Raw genomic sequence first — 12,123 nt, 5'->3', positions numbered from 1 at the left:
GCTGGTGGTTTTGGTGTGGCAGATGAACCCAGAGCTAGGACTCATTTGTACAGGCTATGCCCTGTGAGGTGTGAGTCACTGGGAGCTCAGTTTGGGCAATCAGAGCTGTACACAGCATTCCCAGCAGCATTTAACCACCTCTTATGCAACCATATCAATATTTTTTTTCCAGGAAATCCATTGCCCAGTGGTGGCTAAATAAGCACAAACCTCTTTTGAAGTCTGCTGGTCTGTTGAAATCAAATCTTCTCAAGGAAAACCTACTGGTCTTGTTAACTTGTGACTCGAGAAAGGAGAGGGGCAGCTCGTGGGGCTGGGTTTGCCCAGAGATGGAGTTCAGAAGCAGAGCCTTGTGGTTGATATCCCCAGAGATTCAATTGCTTAAACACTCCAGGCTCTTCCTCAAGATTTTTGCTCGTAGGTACCTGAAGCTTGAGCTTCATCCTTATGCAGGATAGGAAAATACTTTGAGAACTGACAGCTCTTTCTCCTTCAGCTCTGCCAGGTATTATCACAGTAATTAAGGAGATATATATATAGATATATATATATAGATATATAAATAGAGAGAGAACTCCTGCTGGCTTTACCATTGCAATCTACTGCTTTCCTTTTATCTGGGGAATGATGGAAGAGCCTTGTGGGGTGCAAAGTCCCTCCCTGTGGACCAGGGTAGAAACTCTGCAGGAAGAGGAGGTGGTGGCTCCCAGGTTTTTGTTGTCTGACTTTTTGTTGTTGTTGTTGTTCAACCTTCCCTGATCTAACCCAGATCTTATTTAAATCACTTTATTTACTTGGTTTTATATGGATTGAAGTGGTTGATTTATGTTCACTTAACACTAGACTGGTGGCTACAGGCTAATGGTATTGCCCTTATTTATGTCATTCCTTGTGTTTGGCTAAAATCCAAATCCTAAAATGAGAAAAGAAAGTAAATTGTACCAGAATAATGTTTTCTAATTCCAGAGTCATCAAGATGCCATATCTCTAATCAGCTTCTCTGAGTCACTGTTTTTTTCCCCCAAAACCAATTAATCCACAAAACCCCAAGTGATTAGAAGTGGCTGGAGCTCCCTGATGGCTTAGGGGAATTTAAAAGCAATTGTCAGCTCTTTTTAAATATATTTTTTTTATTACTTTTTGTCGTTTGTCTTAGAAAGAAATATGAAATCTGCATGCAACCTTCTAAATATTTCAAACATTTAAATAGCATATGATAATTTAGCAGTACAGTACATTATACAGCAAGATAATATAGGGAGACTTCCTATAGTGTATTTACAAATGAAAAGGTAGTTTTGTTATATTAAAAAGAGGAATGCACTGCTTAACATGGAAGTATTACATTCAAAATAATGAATATGTTGTATTGTGACTAAAACATACATAGGTATTTATATGTTTGCCCTATCATATTTTTCATAAAAAGGTACCTTTTAAAGGCTTTCTTTGTTGTTGGTGCTACAAATCTAGGAAATCATACACAATAGCCTTGAAGCTTAAAATATCTCAGTACTGAAGCCACAGTAAGAGCTTCAGGTGAAAAAAAAAAAAAACCGAACCCCAAACCAAACAAACTTTTATTGTCTTAGTAATAAAAACAACCTAGAAATGCTTTCTAATGCATGAGAGGTTAAAGGGGAGGCAGGGGACGCTTCGCCTTGCAGCGAGACCTCGAGTCCTTTGGGGAAGAGGTACAGGAGTGATCTCACACTCACTCGAGGAGGTGCTGAGGGACCTCATTCTGCAGGCACAGCCACGTTCCAGTGGCATCTGCCCCAGCAAACTCATCTTTGGTCCCTGCTCTGCCTGACTGAGGTGGAGGCTGCAAACAGGCCCCCCAAACCCGGCACCGAAGCTTTCCCGCTGCCGGAGGGCGGAGAGAATGGCTGTGTGACACCGTCACAAACCTTGCTGCTTGCCTGGTGAGCTTATAAAGCTCGATTGCAATCATAGTGCAGTATGAATGAAGAATAATAATAATAAAAAAAAAAATTAAAAATCCCAAACCAACCTCCTTAGAACGAAAAGCGCGTGTTTTTCCCAATTTCGGTACGGAGCAGACGGGTGTGGAGTCAGAGGCGCAACAGGTGCCCGTGGAATCTGGAAGCCTTTTGCACGTGGCTATAAAATGTAAAAACTGACCCTTGGTAAAAAGTGCTTTATAGTAATACAGAATTTGTGTCTTATGTCTGTGAGAGAGAAATAATCTTCTGTAGAGCCTGGTCCTACGCCAGCCAAGGGAACCCGCTCCAGTCCTCACACCCCTCGCTCTTATTCTTCATAAACCCTAAACAGAAGAAGAACCAAGAGCAGGGTATTTATGAATTAAACTTCAAGTCCATTTCAAACGACAACAATAATAATAATAACAACAAAACCAACCCACAAATAATAAAAACCCAGAAACCAGATTTTTAGCCTTTGCCTAGGTAGTCTGGAAATTAGGTTACTGACTTTCAGCAGTCTGTGTCCATAAAGCATCTGGGAGGAGTGCTGGGCTTCGACACTGCCACACCTTGGAGGCATGTGGGGAATAACACACTCTACCATAATTATCAGGATAAATAACCAGAAGGAATCCACATCTGCTAATTCACTGTAACCGCTGGAAACCTCCCATCCTGTATACAATTGTTGATGTTTATCATGAGCTGTCCATATATAATGAATTCACAGTATCTGTTATGATTGGGATAATATCGCTCTGCCCTTTTTCTAGCTTGTGTCCTGACAGAACAACATGATGGGCTTGTCTGTGTGTTTCCTGGGGCTGGGCATCCTTGCTCATATTAATGATGGCATTATAAGAAAAGAGGTTTTTAGCAGAAAGTGACTGCTTTCCTGGCCATGATACACTTGTTAAAATTGGCAAATACCTGAGTCATCAGAGACTGATGATGTTGAGGTGGTGTGATTAAACTATGTGACAGGGCTCTCTCTTCCCAGCTCCCCTGACTGCTTTTCTCATGACTGAAAGTAGCTTAGCTTTTCATCTTGGATTTTTCCCCATGGAGGGGAGGTGAGTGTATGTGAGTAACCGAGAACATCAGCTGACGAATATTTTAACCAAAAATAATTACTATATCTAACCAGAGCAGCCTAATCCTAAAACAGAAGTGAGACCTTCATGTGGCAGGAAAGAAATAACATCAAGAACACCCATTTAAAATTGTAATTTCGGTAATGAAATAGATCCTAAATGCTGGAGGGAGCACTTGCAGTGTGTGCACTTCCCTGGATTCCCCATGTCTGGGAGCTGCTGGTTGCCTGGCTTGCCACCAAGATCCTCCCCCCACGCAGCAAGCACTTACCTGCCCTTCTCTTTCCACACTCGGTACCACTTGAGCAGCCTCACTGTGTTCTGGCGTTTGGGGTTCAGGCAGTGCTGCTGCTCCCCCCTCACCTTGGTCCACAGTGTCACACTGCAGGGCAAGGGACACAGTCATGGCAGGCACAGGCAGCTCCCACCCCTCCTCCCGCTCCACCAACACCCAGAACTGGTCAGGGGGCCAGTGTAAGGCTTGTCATTCCCTGTGTTTCCTGGCTGATATTTGAGTTCCTGGGAATAACAGAGCAGCAGGTTTGGCTGTTCCCAGTTGGTGCAGTGCACCACTGCCCACCCTTACACTGTTGGACCAGAGCAAGGCCTACCCTCCGGTTTTAATCAGTGGGTTTGCTCTGCCTACCTGTTAGAGATCATCTTTTGAGCCCAGTAGATTGTTTAATTAGGGCTCATTCAGCCAACCACAAGGTCTTTGCACGAGGAGACCGTTCCTTTACATTCAACAAGAGAAAATATCAAAACAGCTTCACTGATTATTTTAATTTTTGCTGTCCTTTCTCCCCCTTAATTCTGCAATATTTTAAATATTTGCACGTGACAGAGAGTGCCCTTGTGCCCAACAGCCCAGCTCTGAGCCTCAGCATGCAGCCCTGGGGGCTTCAGCCTCCTCTGCTCACAGCCTGATCCTGCTCTCTTGGTGCCCTGATTGTCAGGACAAAGAGTGTTGGGAGGCAAAACATGGCAAAAGTCTTCTCTTTGCTTTAGGTCCCCTCCTCGAGGGCTTAGTGAGGCCATCCATCATCACTTTGGTCTGACACACCCAAGGTGACACAAGAGACCCAAAGATGCTTCCCAAAAGGATGGCTTTCCAGAAACATCAAGGCTGCCCCCACTTCTCAGGGCTCAAAATCAAGCAGTTTTCTGGTTTGGCTATTAATTTTGGAAGTTAGAAAGAAACCACCAAAGTCACAACCACAAATTGTATTAGAATTATTGATTTTCTGGAAATACCACCCACAACAGGGAAAAGCAGTTATTGATTTAACTGAAACATTATCATGGAATTATTTAAATGCTGTTAGAGACATGGGTAAAATGAAGGCAGAAAACCAGAAATACCTGTGTACCTGCTGATTGGTTCAGAAAGAAGCTTTTTGTCTTCCAACACAAGAAAAAGTGCCTTGCACACTTTCCCAACTCACACCCCCTGGTTCAGAGGGAGCAAAACGTGCTGCCTGCATGAACTGAGGATCTCACCACGTTTCCAGTTTTGAGATTGCACAAAGTGTTCAAATAGCTTTTTCTATTCAGTTAACCTTCCCCCCTGCTCCCCTTTCTGCTCCACCTCCATCTGTGCCAAGGTCACAGAAAGTTAAGGTGTAATTTCCAGGTTGTTGTTCTGGGGGCAAGTGCCCCTTTCCCAAGTGCATGGGGAAGTGGTGGAAGCCTCCAAGAGCCTCCTTGGTGGCTGAAGGCAACAGAAAGGGCAGAGTCACAGCTAAAAACATGGACTAACTCTGTCCTAAGGGTGTTCTCAGCCCACCCCTCTGGAGAACACTGGGTGCATGAGAAGGGGAGTTTTCCTGCAGCTTTGGACAGGGGTGAAACCAAACTTTCACTGAAGGCACAGGGAGTTTTGAGGGACTTGAGACTGGTGTAAAGTTCCTCCATGCAGCAGCCACCTTCTCTGCACTGGCTGATCCCCACCTTGGCTTGGGTTTCTCCTGTGACAGACCATACAGGGTGTTTCCAGAAAGTACTGACATGTTGAATCACAGGAGGAGAGGAGCAGGAACACCTCTGAAAAGCAGCAAATCCTGTACTTGCACCAGAAGCTGGGAAGGGCACTCTGGATTTACTGGATCCTGTTGTTTGAGGAGGAGGAGATGCAGGGTTGGTTTCTCAGGTGAGCTGGCTCTTTTCTCATCCTGACATGCCTTGTTTTGACATCACGTGGAGGTTTGGTGCTGGAGGATGGACAGCACAGGACACACTCCCAAGACAGCCCCACAGTCCTCTGCAGTTCTCAGGAAGTCCCTGATTGGCACAGGGTTGGGTGGCAGCGTTTTTGGGCACCCTGAGCTGAGCTGGCCCTGCTTTTGGGGATGCTGGTCTGACAAATGTCAGGGGATGTGCCCAAGAGGCACTGTGGGAGCTTATACCCTGAGGAGGAGTTGTCTGGGTGGGCTGCAAGAAGAGGTTGAGAGGGATGGAGAAGAGACTGAAGCATCAGAACTTTCACCTCCAGTGGGATTTGTCCGTTAGCTGCCCAGGGCTTGCTATCTGGAGCCTTTACCCCCGGTGTCTGAGGGTCCCTGTGCCAAAATCCCCCTTCCCCCCAGTAGGTCCCTGTCACCAGGGCTGTGATGAACACTCTGGGTCAGTTTGTGCCTTCAGCACCCTGTGCCTCCACACATCTCATCTGAGGGATGGTGGGGCAGCACCTCTGCCTACAAACACCCTGTCTCCAGGCCCCAGGGATCCTGGCTCTGATCCTTTCATCCCAAGCCAGTGTGGGGACTGTCACCTGCCTTGGCTGCCCCTTGAGAAAGGCTCCCAGCAACACCTATTTCCCATCAGCTGTTCCCACCCTGACACATCCCAGCTCTCTGGAAAAACACGGGGGGGGGGGGGAGTTGAACATTTGAGGCAGAAAGAGTTAAACTTCCCTTCTGTTTTCTGCTGCTTTCTCTCATTCCAAGAGACAGATACACTCACAATTACTGCTGGATGTACCATGAATCTTGATAGGTTTTGACTAAACTGAGGACTCAGTTTAACCGTCTCTTATCCTGTACCAGAGCTCTGCTTTGAGGGTGGTCATGGCCAAAACCTCCCCAAACTGCACCACCCCCAAACCCACTGCTCCTCTGCCCGACATCACTGGTGTCACTTCTCTGCTATAGGAAAACATTTGAGAGCTTTTGAGGAGGGCAGAAGGGGGCACAGCTTCGACAACTTGTTTCAGATGATCACTGCAGCAACAAAAACTCCCTTGCAGGAATTCAGCTCCGCTGAGCCTTGTCCAGAGGCTCCGGGATCAATTTGTTCTCAGAATATTAATTTTGGTTTGCTCTCAGTGCTGAGCTCAGGCTGCATTAGGGCAGCTGGAAAGGCAGTGCTGGCAGTGGGTCTGCCCTGCCCCACAGACACCCCGGGGGGATAGGGGATGATGGGACAGTTCTGTCAGCCCTCAGGCTTGAATAGCACTGCTCGACATCTGCACAGCCATCAGGGCTCCTGCACACGGCGTTCCAGCTTCCCCAGCTTTCTGATTGGAAGTGAAACGTTGCATCAGTGAGATCTATTTTATACTCCCTGGTCACCATCTGCTTCTGGGGAAATGCCTTGAGTGGGCTGTGAAGAGCTGGTGTTCCTCCACACCAACGTTTTGCTGTCAGAGGGTCAAAGCAAACAAGGTAAAGCTGCGAGGAGCTGATTCAGGCAGGGATGCTCTGCAAGCATTTTTCTGTTCAGGTCACCATCAGCTGATTTGGGCTTCACAGAAGTGGGTCTGATGTTCCCTGAGCTCAGCATTGCTCACAGTGATGCTGGTCTAGCTCTGGAGGAAGCACAGTGAACCTTGGATCCCCATTCCTCCTCCACGAGCTCTCGCTGAGTCTGACGAGCCCGTCCTGTGTGAGAAGTTCGTGGTGTCTCCTCGTTTGTGCCAGTTGGATGAGCAAGATTTGTCCCCACGGGCATTACAGAGTGCCAGAGGAGGTGCAGAGCCTGGCAGGACAGGGCTCAGGTCCTGCTGTTAAATGAATGGCAAATGTTCCGTGAGGGAGCACAGGTGCTGGATCAAACCAGCCCTTGGTGTCCTGGCAGTGTGGATGCTCTTGGGACCCTTTCCCCCTCTCTTAGGTGGCAGAGGAGCTTGGTGAAGTCTTCTTGGTTAATCTGCCCTTATCCAGCCACGTGTGCTGGTTGGACGGTGTTTTATGGGGGGAATCTTAAGATATCCAGAACAGGACAAGAAAAACCCCAAACCCTCCCATATTTAAAATCTAAAAACCTCTCCTTTCGAGCCAGTCATGCCAAAAATCCCTGTACCTGCCTCACCTTGGTTAGCCATTATGTCACTCTGACATTTCACAGCAGCATTGGTCCCAGTTTGCAGGGAGACTGAGAGGAAAACCTTTTCTTAAGTGCTGGGTAATCTCATTGAATGAAAGGGATTTCTCTGCTAGAACACAGGCAAAACTCTGTCTCTGGTCGGGCTAATCTTCCTTGCAGAAACCAAACTCTGCTCATATTTATTCTGCATGCCCAGAATAACTTGAGTAAACAGTTCTGAATTTTATAGCAGGTAGCTTGGAGTAGGATTTGTCATTATTTTCACTTGAACTAATGATTATCTTTTATTGCTACCTGGTTCTGGAAATATTTATTTTGAGGGAAAAAAAAATTCAGTCAAAAAATAATAATAGCTGGGGTTCTGGTCAGAATTGCACAATATCTTTTTTGCCTCCGAGTATTCCTAGGAATATTCAAATTGCAGATGAATATTCCCAGGAATTAGCATGCCAGGGCATGGAGAAAGACAAAGAACAAAGAAGGAACTTGCAGTAAAAGGTAAAACAGTTCAGCTGACGGGGAAACAGAAAGCAATCAATGAGGGCAGACTTACATAATCATCTCCTCCACGCAAAACGGGTACCTCGGTTTCACTTCCAGCTTCCGTACGTTAGAGAATCTTATTTTGGGACCTTTCCTGGAGCATTTGCACTTCACGCCTACAAGAGAAAGCACTTTCTCACGCGCCTGCAGAGCCTCCTGCATACCAAGCGTCCCTGCCCTCCAGCCTGGGTGCATCCAGGAAAACTTCAGTTGGCTCTTTCAAGCCTCGGTGGGAAAAGCTGAATTTTGTAAAGCTGCCGAGCTTAAAAAAAAATTAAATTTTTGTTTTCTTTGGTATATTCCATGAAAAGGTAGTGACTCTCTGGGAAATATGTTTTAGAGCACTATATATGTTCTGAGGCTTTGTAAAAATCAGATTTTTTTTTTTTTACAGTGCACCTGCTGCGATTAAATACAATTGTCTTGAACAAAAGGAAATGAAAGAGTCAGAACTCTTTAAATTGAGCAAGCCAGCGCACGTCTCGGCTGCTTTCTCATTCACTCACGTCCCACTTGGACTTTGTAGGACTTCCAGTCATTTCTCCTCACATGGATGTCGTGGTGCAGTCACAGCCAGACAAAAGCTGAGCGTTTTTTAACCCTCATTTTTGTGCACAGCAGAAAGTGCAGGCTGTGCCACCACCTCAAATCCAGCTCCGCTCCCTTTTCCCTCAAAACCACCCTTCGAGTGCTCGTTAAAGCAGCCCTAAACTGATCCTATTTCCTGGAGCATTCCACATGCTAAACCCACCTAGCAGGAGGTATTTGAGCTGTATTCCTGGATAACGGGGAGCGAGGCATGAGCTGCCACACTGAGGGCTCTTTGCCGAGCAGTGAACACTCGAATGAAGACGCGACTCTGCCCCTGTGTTTTACCTCTGCTTCACCTTTAAAGAACTCGCGGCTCCCTCACTCATAGATTCCGTACCTCGCACCTTCCCAACGTGCCGGGGACAGCTCAGCCCAACCCGGGGCCACCAAGAGGCAAACGCAAATTGCTGGAAAAGAGGTTTACACGGGAGCAGGCAGAAAAAAACCCCACTTTACCTTCTGCGCTGGCCAAACACATGGCGATGAAGAGCAGAAGCAGAGCTGCTGTCAGGAGCTTCATGGTGAGACAGCAGGTACCCCAGGAGACGCCGGGAGGGTTGATGTGAATTCTCGCTTGGGGTTCGTGCCCCCGATCCCGCTGTCCCGGGGCTGTGTCACCGGCGAGGGGACAGCGGAGCCGCTGCCCGGCGCTGCCTGCGCTCTGCCGCTGCCTTCCCTTCTCCTCCTTTAAAGCGGCTCCCGCTGCCCTCGCTGCCGCCTCATTAATATGCAGAGCAACTCCACGGCTCCCTCCGCTTCCTCAGCCCCGGCGGGGAGGGAGGGGACCGGCACCCCGGGGGGGAACATCCCCCATCCCCGCCCCGAGCATCCCGGGGGGAGCGCAGGCGATGGGGCGGCTGCTCCTGCCCCTGCCCAGCTGGGACAGCTCCGTCAGAAGGAGGTTTGCAAGGGGAGGGGGGATTATGTGATTATTTCTATGAACGGTGTTGTTGGGTGGAAAAACACCCGCTTGCGAGCGCTCCAGGGATGCCCGCGCTCCGCAAAAATTCCCATGCACCTTTGGAAATGAGATTTGGAGAAGTCTCGCTTGGGAAGGGGGTGTCGCCTTTGGTCACACACTGACTTTTTAATTTATAATTTTAATTCATAGTATTTTTTTTTTTTAGCTTTAACAGGCTTCTAAATATAATTGAAAGTTTAGTGAGTTAAATGGAAAAAAAAAATATTCCTAAAAGCGTTGTTAGGTGGGTTTGGCATGTGGAATGCTTCAGGAAATAAGATCAGTTTAGGGTTGCTTTAATGAACACTCCAACACTGTTCTGCTCCATGAAGAACAGGGCGGCAACACGCAGGAACTTCAGGGAAGAAAATACCTGTTCCCTGTCCCTTGCGGAGTGATTTCAGAAACACCTGAAAGAGCATCCTTAAATCCAGACTCCAGGTTTTTGTCTCACTGAGACGGGTGAAGATGGGAGTCATCGGGGTCTAATCTCCTTCCCAGCGCCGTATCCCAGAGAGGCTGCAGACAAACCCGGTTGGTCTCAGCGCATCTCCCGGCCCGCGTTCCCCCTCGCACAGCGCGTTAAACCCGAGCGCGGGCAGCACCCCTGAAGGACACTCCGTGCACCCCCGGCTCCACTTGCATCTTCAGTTTCCCACATGGCGCTGTTCCTGCCGGTCCCGTTGGCAGCGGCCATCCCGCTGCGTTCCCGGCCCGGGTGTTGGCAGGCTGCGAGTACAGCCCTACCACACACAGCCTGCAAGTTGCGAGCAGGCAGCTGCCTTTTCCTGGCCCTGGGACTCATGCGGGACGTGCCGGCACGCCGGGAACAGCCCGGGATGAGCAGGGATGGGCGGCACACTGAGGGGGACCGGCTGACGTGGCAGGGAGCTTTTGGGGTGAAAGAGCCTGTTTCTGGGCAGGCTTGTGAAGCTGCTGCCGGTGCAAAGGGGCGGAGGGGGAAGGTGTGATAGTTTTTGCTTTGCTTTGGTATTGTTGGTGATTTACGGGTGTTTTTGCTGTACAGCTCTAAACCAGCTCCTGAGGTTCTCCTTGCACTGCTAGGAATGGTTTGGGGGCTTGTGGTGGTGTTTCACGACAGGGCTGTTTTATTAAATTCCAACAGGACTGAAGAGAGTTTTGTTCCAGAGCCTGGGATAAAAACAGGTACCTGAGGTGTGGCAGGTCTCAGATCAAACCCTTCAAATAAATCAGTTTCTTATACAAGAAAATTAAAAATAAACCTGCAGGAGAGTACAAGGGTTCATTTCAGAGCTGTTATCAGGTGGTGGTGGGGATGTTTGCTGGGCACAGGGGAGAACTGGCTTAAACTCATCCACATCCCGAGCTGTAATCCTGCCCTGCTGCATCTTGGGATAATTCCCTCCTTGCAGCCTCCTCTCCACCATGTGCAGGAAAAGCCTTTTCCCCTCCCCCTTTGCTAATAAGAATTTGGGCACAGCTTTAGCTGACGGCAATTTGAACTTTCCCCAAACCAGGAAAATCATGTACAGGCTGGAGAAAAATGGCAGGAAATTCTTGTGCTTTCCAAAAGTGAATCCTGTCTTCTTGTATGACTCTTGCTCGTGTCGAGAGACTCAAGTTTTTTAGGTATGGAATAAGCAAGGAGTTGCTTTAGTTCCGATTTTCAGGTAGAAATGGATGCGTTTGAGGGGTGTGCACACACACAGTGACTCTCACCGGGCACCCGAGCAGTTCTGTCTTTATGCCAAGCACTGGCTTTGACAGTAATTATTTCTGAGAGCTCAAAGGTGTCTCTTGCCTCGTGTGGCAGATTTTGGTGGCCACATACAGCTGTCTCTGGCACCTGCTCCATCTTAAAATGACAATCACAGAAGAGAAAGAAGTTTCAGCGAAAGATTTGACGGAAAAGAAACGTTTATGGAATTCACCACAGTCTGCCCCAAGAGAAACCCTGACAATTCAGATGTGTTTTCTTTGTGCAAGGGTGTTCTGAATCAGCATCCACTGGTGCTTGTGTGCCTGTGGTATCTCCAGCAGCTCTGCTGAGCCTCAGCAAATACTGGGCTGGGCCAGGTAAGCACAGGGCCCAAGCATCCATTTCATCCCTCACCAAGCCCCCTGACCGCAGAGGAATTGATCAAGGCTTGGGTTTTGACCCTCACAAAAGGAGTGTTTCAGAGCAGATGCAGTCTCCAAGGTCCTGCTGTCGTCCTGTGCCTTGCAGATGGGCCGTGGCCAGGGAGCTGTGCTGTCCCCGAGGGAGCACTCACCCTACCTGTGCACACAGCGTGCCACCTGCTCTGCTGGCATAATTAGAGGGCCATTGTTGCTGCTGAAAGGGCTCTCATTTCATCTCATTCTCTGCTCTTTGCAGGGCCCTGCCCCAGCATAAGGCTCCAGAGCAGATGGAGGCTGAAGCCTGGCTTTGCCTCTGAGGGTAAGACCCAGTGGGACCGGTGGTGATCTCTCACACTTGGAGGATAGTTTGCAGCATGGACGAGTGGTTGTCCCCTCCTAAAATAAGAAAGAAGAGTTTTAGCAACGGGGCTACCATTTGTACCGAAATGGGTGCCATTTTTGGCCACTTAGAAGCAGAAATGTTTCAAGTTGAGCACAACGTGAGGCTGAGCTGGAGCAAAATATTTTACTTTAAGGCGTGAGGACAACCCCCAAATGC

General features: G+C 48.3%; 1 protein-coding gene across 1 annotated transcript; it reads right to left on the bottom strand.

Moving 5' to 3' along the window:
- Window positions 1-1,562: 1,562 nt before the first annotated feature.
- On the bottom strand, window positions 1,563-9,273 carry CXCL14 (C-X-C motif chemokine ligand 14). Its single transcript, XM_050312440.1, has 4 exons — window positions 8,957-9,273; window positions 7,920-8,025; window positions 3,315-3,425; window positions 1,563-2,290 (listed from the first exon to the last, which is right to left on the bottom strand). Exons 1-4 carry the CDS (start codon window positions 9,018-9,020, stop codon window positions 2,275-2,277), a joined length of 297 nt encoding a protein of 98 aa, XP_050168397.1. The 5' UTR covers window positions 9,021-9,273; the 3' UTR covers window positions 1,563-2,274.
- Window positions 9,274-12,123: the final 2,850 nt, after the last annotated feature.

The sequence above is a fragment of the Myiozetetes cayanensis genome, unplaced genomic scaffold (assembly GCF_022539395.1).
Source record: "Myiozetetes cayanensis isolate MyiCay16 unplaced genomic scaffold, myiCay2020 scf17, whole genome shotgun sequence".
NCBI classification, from domain to species: Eukaryota; Metazoa; Chordata; class Aves; order Passeriformes; family Tyrannidae; genus Myiozetetes; species Myiozetetes cayanensis.
Note: the sequence above shows the minus strand (reverse complement) of the source record. Positions and strands in the feature narration are given on the sequence as shown.

Excerpts from the sequence above, each read along its gene's own strand:
- CXCL14 (XM_050312440.1), bottom strand. The coding sequence starts at position 9,020 with ATGAAGCTCCTGACAGCAGCTCTGCTTCTGCTCTTCATCGCCATGTGT. Across the intron at positions 8,026-8,956 it reads GTGTTTGGCCAGCGCAGAAG|GCGTGAAGTGCAAATGCTCC; the intron begins GTAAAGTGGGGT and ends TTTCTCTTGTAG. Across the intron at positions 3,426-7,919 it reads TGCGTGGAGGAGATGATTAT|TGTGACACTGTGGACCAAGG; the intron begins GTAAGTCTGCCC and ends CTTGCCCTGCAG.